The sequence below is a fragment of the Lepisma saccharinum genome, chromosome 4 (genome assembly GCF_977018435.1).
Source record: "Lepisma saccharinum chromosome 4, izLepSacc3.1, whole genome shotgun sequence".
NCBI lineage: Eukaryota > Metazoa > Arthropoda > Insecta > Zygentoma > Lepismatidae > Lepisma > Lepisma saccharinum.
In genome coordinates, this window is record NC_139232.1 from 38,443,675 (window position 1) to 38,464,122 (window position 20,448).

A 20,448-nucleotide genomic window follows, 5' to 3' on the forward strand; every position below is an offset into this window, starting at 1 on the left:
AGCTTTGGAGAGCTAGTGTCACCTGATTTATATCCCGAGAAAACTTCATCATTCGCTGCCAGGAAAGCTTCAAGAAGTATAAGCACAGAAAGTTGTGTGAGGAGTAGCATGTAGGATGAAGGAGACCCAATAAGGAAGAAATGGCTGTAAATTCTTGAACTTGTGATTCCTGGAATAGAGCGTGTTTCACAATGAGGTGATAAGGGCGATGCTGAAAGATTTTGGAGACAAGTGTTTTAGCAACAGGTCTGATTCACTCACCTTACCTCTTGCAAGTTAAATTTGAATGAAGTTGTTATTAAGAGTAATAAATAATATGGCTAGGAAAATAAACAAATGTGTAGCCAGGTATACATAAAATGGGGTGAGTATTTAAAATTCACCATACTGTCACAAGTTCATCAATGTGTTGAACCTTAATTTTTCCTACATCAAATGCATTGATTCAGATAGGTACATTTTACTCTCATTCAATGTGTGTTGCATTGAGATGTTGATTTCCTTTGTAGATCGTGAGCAGAGGGAGCTCTATGAAGCTGCCAAAATTATCCAGAAGGCTTACAGGTCATACAAGGGAAGGAAAAAAGCAGAAGAGCAAGATAAAGAACGAGCTGCAGCTATCTTGATTCAAAATTACTATCGACGTTACAAACAGGTAAGATTCATAAAAATTACATTGGCAGCAACTTTGTACGTGCGTTTTTCACAGTTAAGTGATTCATAGAAGATTCTCATAGATATTAAAAAAAACAAATGCATTGTTTTTCTCCATTTAACAAGTAATTTAGTTGGGCTATTGCACATCAAGTGAGTCATGTGGTGACCCTTGATTTCTGTGATTTTTGTAAATTTTTGTGAAGGGGGGGGATGGATCCACTTTTTTATGAAATGCCCTACAATGCCTTTGAAGAAAAAATCAAAATTGAAAGATTTTTAGAGATTAAAAGAATCACATATGGGATTTTCAAATGCATGTTTCTCAGCCTTATTTTTTAAGACCAAAAGTCAAAACTACATATTATCTGGTCAAATGAGTATTTCAAACACTTTTTGACCAAGTGTTCAATGTTCAGAGTTGAATAGCAAAAAACAACCCAATTTCTTTGTTTACCTTGAAATATATTGACTACAAAACATGTGAACTTACACACCATTCTTGACGTAGTCTCCATGGCATGCAAAAGAAGTGTTCCAGTTCTTTGGGAGACTCAATATGCAGATGGATGGTTGCAATAGCTGAATGGGCAATATGGAGTTGAGCATTGTCATGTTGAAACAAAAAGCGTTTATTCAGAAGTCCATATCATTTGGACCTGATTGTTCTTGAGGAGATCTGCATTAATTGCAGGGGTGCCCATGAAGCAATGAAGCACCCCCCCCCCCAAGTTCATGTGATAATTCCCATGAAGTATTTAGTTAGGACAGTGTTTTCAAATTAGGACAGTGTTTTCAAATATATTTTTTTTATTTAGTTCTAATGAACACTTCACTTGATACTCCCCGGCCTGAGTTATTCCTTTTCTTTATCTAACATGTCACTATTACATCAAACACTGTGTAGTGCAAAGTGGGGACTCGATGATTTGTTTTGCATCTAGTATGAGCAAGGTAGATAGATGAATTACCAAATCAAACTACATGGTATGCATATATAGATAATGCTTAACATATTTAACGTCATAAAATGCATTATGATTTTTAATCTGCTTCAATTCGTAGTGTACCTCTCCTTTCATGAATTTATTTGAAATAACAATGTGCGAGTTCTGTTAAGAGAAAATATGCTGCATATTTGGGAATACAGTAGGTAATTATAATCATATGAATTTAAGTAAACACATGTATTGCCTTTTTACTATTTATTTCTTGTGCTCATTCATTAAAAGATGTATATGAACAAAATATACAATTGTTTTCCTAGTAAGATTTTGTAGAAAGAAACCAATTAGTCGTATATATTGAACCACAGCTTACACAGTACATTTTTATGACAACAAGAAATATTAAGTTCTCAAAGTATAACATAAATGGTAAGCCATATTACTCTTTTTGCTTTGTGTTTCGATTACTCATTGAAAAAGCATATCAGAAGTAGAACATATGTGCTGTTTTCAAATTAATGTTTATTTTCATGACAGCATTAATACTAAAACAAACTTTAGTATCAAGATCTTAAAAGAAGCTATTATCTCTGAATACTGCACCTTGCGAATTTATCTATTATTTAATCATTTGAAATTTGTGCAAGAATGCCACTCTCACTACACAAAACAAGCAAACTTGACAATCATGAATCCCCAAAACTGGAAAATAACCTACTTTTAATAACCTTTAATCGAACATCACCCCAAGATCGTGGATGCATTACTTCCCTAAAATCGTTCATCATAAATCCCCCCCCCCCCTACAAATAGTTTGGATGAATAAATAATAATTGATGTTTATTTTAATACAATACCATGTTAAACTGTCCATATATTTTTTCGAAATAACGGAAAGCTAGCACATTGATTCGTTACGTGTAATAAGTTAAATTATATAAATATGCATTTAAGCAGTGTTTGTGAATGGAGAATGAGATTTATAAAACCCACAATTTGAGTATTTAACAGAAATTGTTACACAACTTAAGATAGAGAATTCAACCTGGGCAAACCAAATAACATGCTGGAGCCGTGTTACCGATTCAATTTTGTTTCACGAGAATTACAGAACCTTAGCTAGAAATTCCTAAGCTAATGGCGAGAATTAAATACGGTTCCTCCTTCAAAGAACTCTACCCCTCTGCTTGGGGTAAATTATTTTAGTAATCCATAGCAATAATTACGTGGATTTTATCTTCAGTGCAAATGTCACTTGTTAAAGTAAAATTATCCTGCCACAAGATATTAGAAATGTGAAGGAATTTGATACTATTATTTTTCTGTTTTATCGTGCAACTTGCAAGATGTTACTGTATGTACATTTAGTTCAATTATTACAGCTACAGGGAATCAATTCGACAATAATACTGAAAATAGAAGCACATAATCAAAATGATGCACCTGCTTTAAATTAAGCAAAAATATATAAATGTTAAATTTTATGTTATTTGAAAGGAAAAAAATCCCCCCCCCCCCCCCAAAATCTCGATGGCGCAGTTGGCTCCGATATCCCTTATTACACCCTCAATTTCAGGCACATTTCAAATATTTTCGTGAAAATATTTAGCTCCTCATAACAAACAGTGTTTGCAAATAGCACGGAAGTTAATTTTTTAGATCTACGTGCTTTGAAACTTACATTTTTTTTTTAAATTAAAATTCCTTGTGTAACGTCAAAAAGGTTTTTCAGAGCTTCTATGATGGCGGATGATGGATTCATATCACAGGCGGAAGTCTGAAGATTTTGGATCATGCATTCATGTCACAGGCGCACGTCTGAATTTTTTTTATTTTTCTTCTTATGATTGACTTGTGCAATGGGAACATTTGCGATTGCGATATGTTATTTGTGTGATATATTGGCAGATTGGACATTTCAGACATTGGATTTCATTTATGCGACTTCAGAAATTGGAATTAATTATTTCTCTTTGGCAACTGCAGACCGTAAAGGGGAGGGTTGTATTTTCTAAATGACTTGTGGGATGGGATAATTTGCGACTTCTTATTTTTTATGATGAGAAGGGAGTGGAGGGTGGTATTCTGTGGAAAAGGACAACAAGGACTTTCAACATAGGAGTTACTTCATTTTTGGACTTACAAATTTAACTTCGACTGCAATTCAGTGCCTGGCCTTGGTAAAAAGAGGTAAGTTACCTTCTTAGGTTTAATTTTAGCCTTCATTTTTGGTATCTTCATGTGTCAATACGGAAAACATTGAGAAATAGTGTTGGGGCCAGGTGACTCCAGCCAATTTCTAACATGCCTTTAAAAGAGACTCTATAGATAAAGGCGGGGCCGTGGTAGCGGTAGGGGGCGGTAGGTCAATTACCCCAGGGGCGGAGCCCAGAATCGGTGGGGAATTTGGACTCAAGAATTTCAAATGACAATATCTCAACTTCAAATGGCTGTACATTCATAAATACTTGTTTCCGCGCTCCAAATTTTTGTTCTTCATAATTAGCATCACATAATCTTTATATAATAATAATAATAATAAAAAATCCGAAATCGAGGGTGTAGAGTGGGATACTGGACCCACGCAGTCTGTGCCATAGTCCCCCCCTGTAGGCACCCCTGATGCATTGCATGGTGACTGTTTCTCCCATAGATATGTAGTGTTCCAGTTGGCATCAATATTGGCTCAGCCCTAATTTTTACAAATTCCTAAAAATCTGGCAATTTTTATCTTTATCAGAAACCATCATAGGGGTTTTCATAGAAATAGAATCCAGACCAGGTACACAAAAATTGTCAAAATATGAGAGGTCAAAGGTCAACACCTGCCTGATTTATGAATAGTGTGTAACCAAGTTTTCACTGTATTTGCTACTTCTTGAAGAAAAATCTGCCATGTACACATTTAATAATGTGTAATTTATTTGATAAATTTCTATCCTGAAGTAGGTATTTGCTTTATAGTATGAACATTATGTCTTTTGAAAGTTTATTGTTATTTCATAACAATTTTTCATAGCTTAGTATCTGCAGAAAACTACAACTTTTAAATCAACGAGTTGATGGTAGCGTTAAGATCTCTGAATGGGATCTATTAGTTGTTTTCTTAATTCATTCATCTATTCATGGTCTTTAATCAGCAGTTTGGTTTGATTTATTTATTATTTGGTTGTTTAGTATTTTGTATGTGTGTGTGTGAGTGGGGCACACATTATTTGGGTGCAATATCCAATTGTTACTGCTTGGCAAAGAAGAGACAACCCCTCAGGTACTCTGTCATCGAATTTTCAACTGTAAACAAGCAGAAGGAGTATGGGCGATACAATCAGCTATTTGCCTTGTAATCCTGCACTTTCAATGTCACAATAAGTGGCGCTCTTCAACACATCAACACCTTTATTCAGTGCCAAGTGTATGTATGTATCATGATGAATGGGAAAGATCATACAATGCTAGAGGAGAAAACAAATGACTGTCAACTTTAGGTCATGAATTTATGAGAGATTTCGCATCTTGGTTGAGCTGTAAATAGAGAAATAATGTACAAATTGCCCATCCAACTTTGCAACAACATCTATAAGTTATTTATTTTCAAGTATCACATTTCTTGCAGAAAGTGAGTATTCAATATCTATATATGTAGTTTCTTAAAGTTTTTGATACAATGCTCTAAGAGGATAATATAATGAAACTGTAGCAATCATGCTACAGGAAAAAAATAAATATTCATAGTTATCAGGCAAGAAAAATGCTAACATTAGGAGCTGTGTTCCTTAAAACTTGGGAGCATATAGTGCAGAGAGCATTATACCGGGTGGTCCAAAAGTCCCGGAACGGTCACATATCATGAGAAATACACATCAAATCGGAAAACGAAAAAATACATGTTTAATAAGCGAAAGAAAGCTATTCAATGATATTACACTTGATTCCCCACCCCTGGCCCCTGGGGGTGGGGCAGGGGAAAACTGTGAAATTTTAAATGGAAACCCCCATTTTGTATTGTACAATCGGAAAGAGGACTTAATACCGAGTCCTCCTAGCTCAATTAGGAACGAAGATATGGCGATTTTAATTTTTCGCCCAAAAAAAATAAAAAAATAAAATAAAATCATAAAACCCCAAAAAAATTTCAAATGGACACTCTGCCCCTAATTGAGCTAGAGTGAAAGCAATTGCAGATTCGGAATCTGCACGTCAAGACCTTTCAATAGAGTATATGGAATTCGGAATCTGCACCCCAAAAATTTAAAATCGCCATATCTCCGTTCCTAATTGAGCTAGGAGGATGGTTGATAGCTCGTTGGACTCGGAATGAAGTCCTCTTTCCGATTCTACAATACCAAATGGGGGTTTCCATTAAAATTTCACAGTTGCCCCCACCCCACCCCCAGGGGGCAGGAGTAGGGAATCAAGTGTGATATCATTGAATAGCTTTCTTTCACTTATTAAACAGGTATTTTTTCGTTTTCCTATTTGATGTGTATTTCTCATATGTGACCATATCGGGACTTTTGGACCACCCAGTATAAAAGATGGCCTTGTAGCAAAACTGTGGAAGAGTTTTATATTAATCCTTGTGTAGTGTGATTGTGAAAGAGTTTTACATTGTGGGTTGGTTGTGTGTGCACTCGAAGATCGATTTGTCTACTTAGGGATTTGATTCTGATTTTTCCATTAATAATTTTGTACAAAAATTTCATATTGCTAGCTCGTGGCAAGTAATCATTGACTGGATATTCAAAGCAGACATGTGAAGTGTATGAAGTTATTGCTGAGAGAACTTGAGAAGATGATGGAAATGTTAGTTTTAGAAGCTATGATCCAGATAGGAGAGAAGTAATCAGGAATAGGAAAGATAAAATAGAGGAAAAATAGATTTGATTTTGGATTTCAGTAAATCTGTACAGAAGACCAGGAAGACAACATATCATGCTTGTAGTGGTAGCCATAGAGTTCTCAGTGGCATATTTTAAGGGATTTTCTTCTTTTTTCTGTGAATAATTATTTTTTCTTCAATTTGAAGAATTGTTGTGATGCATGTTAATAAAGCCGTGTAACTATATTGTTAAGTGTCTAGTAATTTACTTTTTTTCTTGATGTTCATTTATGAAAGTAAATGATTAATAGTCACATTGATATGTATTTGATGATATTTTACATAGCAAATATTATGAGTTTAATTTTTTATTTTAAGTTTATAGTGATTTAAATGGTAGCACACATTTTGATTATCTGTAATAATACTGTTTTTTTTTATGTTTTTCTTTAACAATTTGACAACTTTGCACACTCAGTAGTTATTAACATAATGAAATATAATAAACATTCCAGTGTGTTAATAACTTAATAACTTTTACAATGCACGTGAAGTGCATCAGAATATTGAGTTCCATATTTCACGAATATTTATATTTCATATGTAATTGTGGCATTAGGAATTTCACACAGGAATTAGATTCTAATTTATTTTTCCTTTGTTTTTTCCTTCAGTATGCCTACTTCAAACAAATGACTCGGGCAGCAATGGTGATCCAAAATCAGTTTCGCAGTTACTGTGAACACAAACGTTTCAAGAAGAGCCAGGAGGCAGCTGTGTGCATCCAGAGTTACTACCGCAACTACAAGGAGCAGGAGAGAGGAAGACAGAGTCGCGAGGGAACCCCGACAGGGTCTGGGCTGAAGTAAGTCCCACACATACTCCCTGTGTCTTCCACCACCTCCTGCTCTATTGTAGCTGAGGTGGTTTTTGTGGAGTGGCAGAGGCAGTAGTTGTTTTGCCTTGATTGCACATGCCTGTCTTCTTGTGGTGCACCTCTTTGCATGCATTATGGTGCTTTTCTGTCGTACCAGCCGGGCACTGAGTTTGGACACCCCAACTGTTCGTTGGGGTTGTCCATCCTCACTGCCCTGGGTAAATATATCTCTTCTTTACAGCTTTTGTGTCTGGCTACTGTAAACTCCTGGTAATAGATTGTCAGCCGAGTGTTGAATGTAGTTTACTCTTTTACTACCTCAATTCACTTAACTTCCTTTTTCTGTAAATGTGATGTTTGTGTTATGTAGTGTGTGTTGGTGTTGTGCAATGTCTTTGCTCTTACTTATAGATATATGTGTGACAAAAAAGTAACATTTTGATTTCATATTGACATTGATTTATCCATAAATTAACTGATACTAATCCGGTATTTAGTCTGAGGATTGTAATTTCCTTTACAAGATACACTATTGTAACACTTCACAATCACACTTACGTACAAAAGAAGAAAATTGTGTGTGATAATTATAATTGTTAATACATACTTGAATTTTAGTTACAGCAATAATAACCACATCTCTGAGCCAACCTCCATGGCTGAGTGGTTAGCGCAGCATAATATCTAGTGTCCCATGTTCAAATCCAAACTTGGGCATGGGGACTTTCTCAAGTGTTCCTTCATCAATTTCATCATAGCATCACTCTTCCTTATCTTCACAATTAGCCAAAGTGGCTGAAAATCGACGCTAAATAACAAAAATCAAGTCAATTCAAAACCACATCTCTGAAAGTGTACCTAAATCATTCAGGGCACGATGTAGTTAGTGAAAGGAATAGGAACAATCTCTGATATTTTTTACATGGCACTGCTGTCCCCAATACTCATCCAATATGGTAAATTATGTGTGTGTGTGTGTTTTGGGGGCTGCATACAAAAATATACATGTAGCAATATTCTACACCTATCATTCATTTTGTAGATTTATAATTCCACCATCATGATAAAATCCTGCATAACCAGGAAATCTAAAAATAATTACAAATGTAAAATAATGGATTATGTGAACAAAACTAAACCTGTACTCATTTCTGGACTTTTATGGAGCCTATGCTGCATTTTGTATGAATAAAAAGGCTGAGAACCTGCTCACACACACACAAGGAGCACCTTCTCCAGCAGTGAGGATGTGCTCTCATTTTGATATAAATAAAGAAACAACTCATCTCAGAAACAAAGCACACACATACGCACACGAACATCTGTGAGATGTCAATAGGGAGGAAAGTATGCAGGAAAGAACTTTGTTTGTTGAAAATGGAGCATATGCCCACTTCTTGAGCTCCTGCTTAATCTGTGTAACTTACACTCAATATACGAGGGCTAGTCAAAAAAGAATGAGAATGATTCTTTTACTTACGAAATACATTAGGCAGGGTCCAGGTTGATATGGTATTTTTCGAAGTAGTCCCCATCGAGTTGTATACACTTGGCCCAATGTGTATGCCAGTCCTGGGAGACGTGCTGGAAACTGTCTTTTGACATCGTCTTCAAAACCGCCTCTGCCTTCTTCAGAATGGCGTTTAATGAGTTGAAACGCTTGCCCTGCAGCTCCGATTTCAGACGAGGGAACAAAAAGTCACACGGAGCAAGATCCAGGCTGTATGGAGGGTGCGGGACACATTCAATGTCTTTTCGAGCCAGATATTGGGCAAGAATGTTGGAAAGAAGGAAATCACCATTACCTTATTCGCCGACGGAACAGCTTTGGCTTTCTTTGGTGTGGTAGAACTGGGTGATTTCCAGACTGTACTCGCCTGTTTTCTTTCGGGATCCTAGTGGTGAAGCCAACTCTCGTTACCATTTATGATGGAATTTAGGTAGGCCTCTCCACGCTCCGCTACCAGATGCTGAAGCTCCCGACACACCTCTACTCTCACCTGCTTCTGTTCAGCAATCTCGGCACCCATCTTGCACATACGTGTCTCATGTGCAAGCGATTGTGCAGATAGGTGAACGCACTACTATGGGAAATGTGTAACATGTCTGCCAGTTCATCTATTGTTATTCGGCGATTTCCCGAACAGTGACGGCAGCTGTGTTAACCATGATCTTGTTCACCCCGGTGGCCGGAGCACCCAAACCACCCTGCTTTGTGGTCGAAACACGGCCCTCCTTAAACTGTTTGAACCACCAAAATGCGGTTGAATGTTGAAAGGATATCTTCGCCATATGCCTGCTGCAACATTTTGTATGCTTCCATGGAGGATTTCTGCAGACGGACGCAAAATTTCAAAGCCGTGTACTGCTCCTCATGAACAGACTCCATTTTCCGTATGCAACTTCTGACCATTCATGTTTTGTTTGTGCAGTGTTGCCAGATGCATGCACATACGTGCTTGCAATTTTATCTGCCGATTCCACGAGACACGTTCTTCTCGCGCAAATTTGTTTCACCTCTGTATTTTCACTGTGTGATATAAAAAAAATCATTCTCGCTCATTTTTTGTATATAAACTGTAAACAGTTAAAGAAGACTGTAAAATGTCCATTTAAACCATAAGTTAATATGAAGAGTCAGAGGGAAAAAAGAACAGGGAAGTCAATGTTCATCAAAGTCCAGAATATTAAATTTTAATTGCAAAATGTTACTAAACATGTAAATAAAAAGGTATAATAAACATATGCGTTGATAAATGGAATTGTCAAATGTATGAAACAAAAGAAACCATGTTATATAGTCCAGTACAGCATCAACATGGCAGGAGTAACACCACTACCTCGCTTACAACAGAAAATTGAGTTGCCTGTTTTTTACTCTGACCCTTCATATGTGTTTAAGCTGAGTGAATAATTAGCAAGGATTAGAAGACTTGAACATTCATGATTATTTTTTTCCCTCTCTTCTTGCAACATATTACACTTTCTCGTACTTTTCATCTCGACCCTTCCAATATGTATTTGCATGGCATCTGGAAAAATATTAATTTGAAATGTTGTTGAAGTTATATCTCACCAGGGTGTGTTCTGATGTATATTTATTGTGTGTGTATTGCGTGCCTTGGTGTATACCAGAAACTATTTGGAAGGGAATGGGAATCATGTATTTGGTATGATTTGTAAATGTTTAAACTAGTTTTATAATGTAATATAATTGTTTATATCATTGTGCTAATATAATTGTTTAGTGATTAATTCCATCATACATAAAGGAACTTGACAACTGCAGAGTTAGAAAAATATATTTTGATTAACATAGAAGTACTATCAAGCATAAACTAAATGGTAATGAACATAAGAATCAGCAGTGATTGTGAGAAGAGTGAAAAGGTAAAGGTATGTATGTGAGCAGCACACACAAATAGCTTCTAGATTGATGAAAAGATTCTCTTGGGCTATCGACCAGGTGAGTTGTGGAAAAGATGCTAAGCTTTCGAGCAGGGACCTGTAACGTAACCCAACTTGTAACGCTGTCTAGTTACAAACGGAACTATCGATATGCGTTACAATGCCATTGGCGTTCCACACAGTACCGGACAGATTGGACCTACCTACAACCTGGGTAAACTAGGCGTACCGTTACTTAACGACCCATTCGCTTCAGGTACTGAGTGGAACGGGTCTCGGATGGAACGGGTACGATCGTACCCGTACATACTGTACCTGAACGGTGGCTACCGGGTACGAAATGGAACCACAAGTTGGTAACCGGTACTGAAGCACAATGACCAGCGCTTGTTATTAAAATACCGGTACGTGGATAGAAATGGATGAAGCGGGTAACATTTGTAACAGGAACTTACAGTACCTATCATAACATACTGAGCGTATCCGAACTAAGTTTACTGTCTAAAAATTGATGGACGCCATATTGAAAAATGTTATTTCTTAAGATATACGAGTGAAATTCGGCTTGATGGTAGTTTATGGGAATTAGATCATAGCAAATCAACATGATTCTGGAAAACCGGAAGTTGGTGGACGCCATATTGAAAAATGTTATTTCTTAAGATATAAGAGTGAAATTCGGTTTAATGGTAACTTATGGGAATTAGAGCATGACAAATCAACATGATTCTGGAAAACCGGAAGTTGATGGACGCCATATTGAAAAGTGTTACTTTTTAAGATAGAGAAGTGAAACTCGGTTTGAGGGTAGCATATGCTAATTAGAGTATGACAATTGAACATGATTGTGGAAAACCGGAAGTTGGTGGACGCCATATTGAAAAGTGTTACTTCTTAAGATTTACGAGTGAAATTCGGCTTGATGGTAGCTTATGGGAATTAGAGTACTATGGCAAATCAACATGATTCTGGAGAACCAAAAATTTGATGGACGCCATATTGAAAAATGTTATTTCTTAAGATAGAGAAGTGAAATTCGGTTTGATGGTAGCTTATGCTAATTCAAGCATGAAAAATCAACATGATTGTGGAAAACCGGAAGTTGATGGACGCCATATTGAAAAATGTTACTTTTTAAGATAGAGAAGTGAAACTCGGTTTGAGGGTAGCATATGCTAATTAGAGTATGACAATTGAACATGATTGTGGAAAACCGGAAGTTGGTGGACGCCATATTGAAAAGTGTTACTTCTTAAGATTTACGAGTGAAATTCGGCTTGATGGTAGCTTATGGGAATTAGAGTATGGCAAATCAACATGATTCTGGAGAACCAAAAATTTGATGGACGCCATATTGAAAAATGTTATTTCTTAAGATAGAGAAGTGAAATTCGGTTTGATGGTAGCTTATGCTAATTCGAGCATGAAAAATCAACATGATTGTGGAAAACCGGAAGTTGATGGACGCCATATTGAAAAATGTTACTTTTTAAGATAGAGGAGTGAAACTCGGTTTGGTGGTAGCTTATGGTAATTAGAACATGGCAAATCAACATGATTCTGGAAAACCGGAAGTTGATGGACGCCATATTGAAAAGTGTTACTTTTTAAGATAGAGAAGTGAAACTCGGTTTGAGGGTAGCATATGCTAATTAGAGTATGACAATTCAACATGATTGTGGAAAACCGGAAGTTGGTGGACGCCATATTGAAAAGTGTTACTTCTTAAGATTTACGAGTGAAATTCGGCTTGATGGTAGCTTATGGGAATTAGAGTATGGCAAATCAACATGATTCTAGAGAACCAAAAATTTGATGGACGCCATATTGAAAAATGTTATTTCTTAAGATAGAGAAGTGAAATTCGGTTTGAGGGTAGGTTATGCTAATTCGAGCATGAAAAATCAATATGATTGTGGAAAACCGGAAGTTGATAGACGCCATATTGAAAAGTGTTACTTTTTAAGATAGAGAAGTGAAACTCGGCTTGGTGGTAGCTTATGGTAAGTAGAACATGGCAAATCAACATGATTGTGGAAAACCGGAAGTTGATGGACGCCATATTGAAAAGTTTTACTTTTTAAGATAGAGAAGTGAAACTCGGTTTGAGGGTAGCTTATGCTAATTAAAGCATGGCAAATCAACATGATTGTGGAAAACCGGAAGTTGGTGGACGCCATATTGAAAAATGTTACTTCTTAAGATATAGAATCGAAACTCGGTTTGATGGTAGTTTATGGGAATTAGAGCATGGCAAATCAACATGATTCTGGAAAACCGAAAGTTGATGGACGCCATATTGAAAAACGTTATTTCTTAAGATATACGAGTGAAATTCGGCTTGACGGTAGCTTATGCTAATTAGAGTATGGCAAATCAACATGATTCCGGAAAACCGGAAGTTGATGGACGCCATATTGAAAAATGTTATTTCTTAAGATATACGAGTGAAATTCGGCTTGATCGTAGCTTATGGAAATTAGAGTATGACAATTCAACATGATTGTGGAAAACCGGAAGTTGGTGGACGCCATATTGAAAAACGTTACTTCTTAAGATAGAGAAGTGAAACTCGGTTTGACGGTATCTTATGCTAATTAGAGCATGGCAAATCAACATGATTCTGGAAAACCGAAAACACACATACATGCCTTCCTCTTCCCCATCCGAAACACAACATGTGCTTCTATTGGAAATTTTCCCGTTCCTACAAAATTTCCCTTCTGGGTAGAACCCCCCCGAGCAAATTCTATTTCATGACGAGGTTAAATATTGTCAATATGTCTGCGCCAAACTGCAATAAATAATGCGTGACAATCTTTTTTGAATCGAACTATCACCAGCTAGACTACAAATGACAGAATTGCGCTTTAGATATATAGTTCTTTTTGAACAGAAGAAGTGTTATCGTCAGTTAATATTGCATATTTTGCGTTAAAGTATAAAATTCTGTATTTTTCTGAAAAATGGCATAATTCCAGTTATTTCGCGATCTCGAAACATCGAAATTTTTACTCCTTTGCCTACCCAAATCTATTTTATACACTTAATTTTGCTTTCCTCAACTTTTCGGTGTTATCGTTTAAACGAAAACTTCGCGTTTCTATATATAACACATACCTTACAGAGGAGAGAGGAATATGTAAAGAATTCATAGAGTAGGAAATCGAGGACGCGTCAAGGATCTTAACCTCAGCGAGCAAAGGGATCGCTCAACTACTTGACGGCCAAATAATCGTTGCTTGGCGAGCGCTGCTCACTTGCTCGTTGAGCGAACTTGAACCTTGCTCATCTAAGATATTTAAGCCATAGAATATATAGTTTTTTTGTCTCGAGTGTTTGTGATCAACGGTGCGATATAGTGTAATTAAGAAAAAGTACAAGTAACAGAAGGTAATACATTTTCCCACTGTTTGTGATTCCTTTAAAATGAAAGTGTTGTTTGTTTCAAATACACCGTAGTTTTGGAAAGTTGTGCAAGTGTGTGAAAAATAAATTTTCGAATAACGTTTTGTGAAAAATGTTCGGTTTAGTTCTCATTCATAAGAGCCTGGATATTGTTTTGAGAAGCAATAGTAATAATTATATTAGATTCGCACTACACTAGAACCATTCTCTAGTCTAGTGCGCAACTGTACCTTTACGTCTACAATTGTGATATTTTTATCAATGAGCACACACCGTCAAGTAAATGAACTATCTGCTGAACGAGCGAAAATTTTACTCGGCGAGCATCGCTCAGATACTAGACGCACTCCGAGTAGAGCGAATGCTCCTGGTATAGCGCCTTAAATAGGTAGTGTGGAAAATGGCATTGTTCTGCGCTCTCTGGCTGTTCCTGTGCATTATGATATCCACTAGAGGCGTTGGTGTCTGCACGTCTACGAGAAATTCGTCAGCTTATAATGTAAGTAAATGGAGTTTTCGTTGCAACGTCTGATTCTTTTACTTGGATCATTTCTATGATTGTGATAATTTCTACAATATTTGGTACAGTGGTCGTGAAGATACTAACAGATATTCTGGACAGTCAACCACGTCCAGTTATCGTGACTTTCATTAATAATACGGGAGAAAATATACGCGTGGAATGCCCTGGGTAACTCTGAATATTTGTGAATGAATTACACAAAAAGGTTTATTATTATTATTATTATTATAATAACTCACTTAGTGTCATCGACATGAGTGTAAGGAAACATACAGGCCAATGAGACAAGCTACACGGGACGTTCAGACTGATGTGACTAGTAACAAACACTGCCAGACTGTAAAATATCATTCATTGAGCATGACGGTCCAGCAAACCGTTCAGCAAGCGACACGTTCAGTACCCATTCAATGTGTCGTATTCTCGTGCCGCATGTTACGTCGGTCGTAAATCTCCTTAAAGGAATGGTACTCAGAAGCAAAGCGCCGCAGGGGCAGTTCAGAACGAAGTGACAAGCGACATGGTGTCTTCAGTCTATTAGCAAGCGTTTACTGCTATTGTGCGAATCTAGGCGACACGATAAGCTGCACGTGTCGCTTTGTCACTTGCATGTCCTTCAAAATGGGCCATTACTTCAATAGCTTGCAACGTGTTGCCGCGGTTTGTTTTTCGCGCATGCGCGATGAGTGTTTTGCTTTAGGGAGATTTAGCACCGAAGCGAGAAGCGCCACGCGACACTTATCGCTTGAGGATTTCACCAACCGAATGCTGGCCTGTGCGGCGCGTCATGCCCCTACGGTGTGAAAGGTTGCTCTTGATTGGCCCGTTCCCAAGCGACATGTGTCGCATGTCGCTTCGGTCTGAAAGCTGCCTTGGGCCGAGGGATCCTTGTTGCTTTGGTGTGAAATCCTGTGTCGTTTGTCTCGTGTCTAAAATATCCCTGAGAAAACGGTCCAGTCCGAGCTTGTGTCCCTACGGTTCGAAAGGCTGCATTGATTACCTACTGCTCGCTTCCAAGCACCACGATACGAAATATCTCTCTCTATTAATATTCTAATAACATAGAAAAATAAACTCTAGAACACAATTCAACAATTGACGTCCAGAATCACATTGCGATGTTTCTTCTTGTGTTATGCATGTTATTTATTTATTTATTTTATTTAACTTTTCTTTCCAAATTAATACCGTTTCGTGACTGCAAATTGCTAGTGTCGTAGAGGCTTGAGCATTTTACTTTATGTTCAGGAAATCACTATTCTACTTCACAGCAAATTATGAAATAAGAGTAATATAAATAGTTCAAAATCACAACACCGTTCTCTGGTGAACATACTTGTTATTTCAAATAACTTATTTGCACTAAATGAATACATTAGTTTATGCTTGATTTGAAGTGATTCGAACTACTCACAAACTTTCTTGTTATCTCTTTTCACGCGTTTCTTACAACTGGTTGCTACGCAACAAAACAGTATGCTATAACATTTATTTCTTTTTCTTTTACACAAGGAGTGATTATGCATTTTACAATTTGAAAACAGTCACAAAATCACTCCACAAATTCGTATAAATGTTTCCATCAATTCACCTACTGCCTATGAAGACAAACAATTTTACGCAATGTATTCCAAAAACTAACTAAGCTGCTTCACTTCAATAAGAAAATTAGTTGCCGCACTGATTGCACTGCCATTTATTTTGTTATCCGCCTCTGGAACCAGTTTTTGGGTCGTTTCCCACACGGAATCGGAATCACAGCTGCAGTCACGCGAGGCTTATGGTTTCCCATCATCCATAGCGTCAGCGTGACTGCAATTGAGATTGGCTGAGCTTCTGACCGGTTTCGGCTGTGCTCGGAACTGGAATATCTACATTTACCTTGAAAATGAATGTTTTTCTTACTCCAGTTATGCTTTACCTCATTCTCTGTAGGGTATGTATGATATATAGACTTATTCTCCTAAGTGTCATCTTTACATAAATGTACTATACACGTTTTAATTTTGTTTCATAACCGCTGTCACAATCACAAAAGCTACCCCTTGCGGTGGAAAGTGCAATGTTACCGAATAAGTCAAAACCAAGCGACTATTTTGTTTCGACTCAATCGTGCTCAGTTGTCGGCTGATGACGTCACCACAAGTATGGTGCATTGCATTTATTTTGCTTCCGTCCACCTAATGACGTCAAAATGCTAGCCAATCAGCTGGAAGTTCCGGAGCGGCTAGCTCCCTCTGCTTAATATATTAATATACCTTGGTATTAGTTAGACTGGAATATGAAGCCAGTGTACTAGAATATTGTAGAATTGGAGCAAATTGTGTAACAATGTCTACCGTATCTACTCCCAAAAGCGTTGATGAAAAGCCTTCTGCGAGGAGGATGATGAATCCAGTTAATTTGTATTTTAATTACAATAGTATTGATGATGAATCAACATGCTTGATACTCGAGTGTAGAAGACGAATACCGGTTAGTATACTTTCAATACTCTACGTTACTGTGTACGAGCATAAATGTATTTGTAAATTTACTGTTAGGTTATTGCACAGTTTCATATTATTATACTGTGCTAATTCACTGCCAGTATACATTATTAGCTTAATTTGTAACCCAGGTGTCTCCAGTGTAAATGTAGATAAGTCAGAAAAAGTAAAGGTTTGGTGGAAAACCAGGTATCGCAGAAGGAAAGAAGGAAGGCGGTACCAGAGTGGTGCATGAAATGCTTGTTCACACCTCCTTCAGCATCTCTAATTTCCATCTCAATATTATTATCATTATTAATTAACAACACATAATATCAAGTACATTATAATACATATTGCAATACTGATCTACTTGTCTATTTTCGGTGGAGGTAGACGTGTCCAAAATGGAATGCAGTCCTTTGTTAAAGAAAGAAACTGTAATCATTATCTACCATCCATAAACAATTCATTTTAGAGCAGTAATGAGCAATTTCATCTTTTGTGCTTTATTTTTACGTGTATGTTAAACTATTTCCTGCTCTGTTATCACCTCCTCTCATAATCTATATTTTGAATGTACACTATCATCATTAAGTTTTAACATTAGCCATTTTATGTGTGTTTGGCAAGAAAATACACACACACGTAGTATGAAAGATGCAAAAGACAATCTTGTAATCACAAGAGTAACCATACTGCAAACAAGCTACTAATAATGTTATTAATAACCATTGGAAGTTTCTGACCAAATCCACACCCCTAGACTTCAGATTCTGGTGTCGCCTATGGGCTGAAAGGAATCTATTGTAAAATAAATAGAAAAATGTGGCGTATTAAATTAAGATTAAATTGTATCGAAAAGATAGTAAATTACAAACACGTTTTATAGTATCCGGGATTCGATTCAATAGATGTGAGATGTTATGAGTCATAACTTATGAATGATTCGTAAATTATTTATCTGTATTTCTGGTTATTTAACGTACGTATTTTACCTCTTTATTGTTAACGATATGAGACATTTAATATTTTTCTGTAAAATTTGATTTAAGTCTACTTTATGCTCTAAAGGGCTAATTGGACATGAAAGCGTGATTCGAAGTAATCGGACCTGAGCCCCTTTAATATCGTCAGCAATAGCTGCGATTTTTCCTTAGCGAGTAGTTAAGGAGATAATTTGAACAATAAGAAACGTAATAAGTGAATAATAAGAAAATACAATTTCCTACATGTCCTGATGTATGCAATAATTTAAAGCAAAATCTCGAATTGTTTTGAAACTAATTTGTCCGTAAATTTATGTATTGATTTAGGGGAAGCACAGTGGCAACTTACTGAAACACATTAAACGTCACCACAAAGATAAGCTAGATGTAATTGAAAAGGAAAAGGAAACATTCAACACATACGAGAAGATGAGAAAAAGGAAAATTGGGTTGAATGATGTACAGATGACCGGAGGAAAACTAAAGAAGCTCTGTGTTCGAATGGTGACTGAACATGGAAGACCCTTTGCCTTGATGGATGATGAGGCATTTCAGGAAATTGTTAATCCCTACATCCAGGCCATGCCAGCAAGAGATAGGTTAGTAAATTTTCACACATGTCTTTTGATATCGTAAAAATTCACATTTTGTTTCCTGACAGACAGCTGTTTATTACATTTGCCTATATTTCTATCATAAAATTCAGATTCGATTACTTTATACCTAATAATTACTGTCTAATTTCCATGGTATCTAAGTATTTGTTAATTACTCTCATTTCCATGAATTTTGTTCCTTGCTCTGTTTGATCAGTGGAATAATGAATGCACTTGGCTCTGGGGAACATTGAGAAGTAATTGACCATTTAAAATTTAAATTTTGTTATATCATGTTACATATATATTTGGTTAAAAAGTAGTTAACATGAATACAATGAAGTAGAAAAATGACAAATGTAGTGAATGTGAATGTCAGCCAGATTATTATTGCTATCTTCCGGGGTGGAGTGGTCGGGCAACGTAGCATGCTACGAAGCCAGAAACCAGATCTCAGATTCGAACCATTGGTAAGGTATAGGGATAACATAGCGTTTCTGAAATCGTCCATTTCATCAGTCCAGTACCATCCGCATCGTCGAGATTGATCCAAGATAAAAAAAATAACTGGAAAGGGAAGAAAAGGAAGACCATTGAAACTTACTTTAATGTCCTTGTAGTACATACGTAGTGCCATGATAGGGATTTATCTTAGCAATATTATTTTTAATAACAACTGTTTTAGTGGTTTAATATCATAATATTATTTTTGATATATCTTACATGTGCACAAAAGTAGATTCAATGATAAGTCATCATCAAATTATTTGAAAATATTCTGTTTAAATTTCTACTAACATCATTTGGATGTTCGATTTATCGTGTATCGGCCAACTTGTATAATATACTTGCTGACGTACAGATGGCTTTTTTAGAAAATGGCACAAATGCATGGAAAGAATTGTAGGCAATCAGAGACCAGCTTCAAGTTTCGTAATTTCAAAATGTTTATAACCGACTATTTAATGCACATCAAAGTAGCTGCCTTGTAATTGACAGCGTCTAGTAATTAAAATCTCATGTGAAACTGTACTTCCAGTGGTGATTATTGTAGATGTTCTAAACTTAAAAAAGGTTTTTGAATAGAAGATGGTAGCCTGAAAGCAAAGGTTAAAGACAGGCGAGAATACTAAGAACCTGCACTGATCTTCGTACTATAGAAGTACTAAAAGTTGATTATTTGTAGACCTTTGACGAAAAGTATACATATTATAGGTTTCATCTCGAACTACATACGAGATTGCAATAAATTAAGAGCAACAGCTCACTGAACCTATCAGAGACCATTGTAAGCAGGGTAAGCATATAAGAGAGATGGTGTAGGGGACTTCGTTAGATAATTCGGTTATAATATTGACTAACTTTACCTTGTGCATTTACCAAATTTTCAAAAGATGCACAAATCTTAAGTGCCCATAGTGTTGAAGAAGCTGTGATAACACCATTAGGTATTGATCAAATGTTCAACTTGCTATATTCAATATAATATAATATCAAATCCTGCCCACTCAATATGGCATGTCAAGTTACCTTAAGATACAAAGATGTAGTATATCATCAATTACATAATATAACAACAAAAAATTATTCTGATGGTACTATTGTCACCATTGTGTTTAATTTTTTTTTCTTTCTTCATTTCACATCTGATTTCCCGACTATTATATTTGGATACACTGTTGGAAGTTACCGTAATACTTACAAAACACAACTTGTTTTTCTTGAGCGCATGCGCATTCGTGTTATCACTTCTCTGTAC

At 36.5% G+C, this 20,448-nt stretch overlaps 1 protein-coding gene across 13 annotated transcripts in view; it reads left to right on the plus strand.

The window, feature by feature from the left end:
* Camta (Calmodulin-binding transcription activator) overlaps positions 1 to 20,448 on the plus strand; it is an 816,835-nt gene that overhangs the window by 751,774 nt on the left and 44,613 nt on the right. For all 13 annotated transcript variants that reach the window (XR_014441594.1, XM_083120430.1, XM_083120424.1 and 10 more), the window contains 2 exons: positions 510 to 655; positions 7,095 to 7,285. Coding sequence is in view for 12 of the 13 variants with exons in the window: in XM_083120430.1 (XP_082976556.1) it covers positions 510 to 655; positions 7,095 to 7,285 (337 nt within the window). In the remaining variant the exon portion in view is untranslated. The remainder of the gene's footprint in view (positions 1 to 509; positions 656 to 7,094; positions 7,286 to 20,448) is intronic.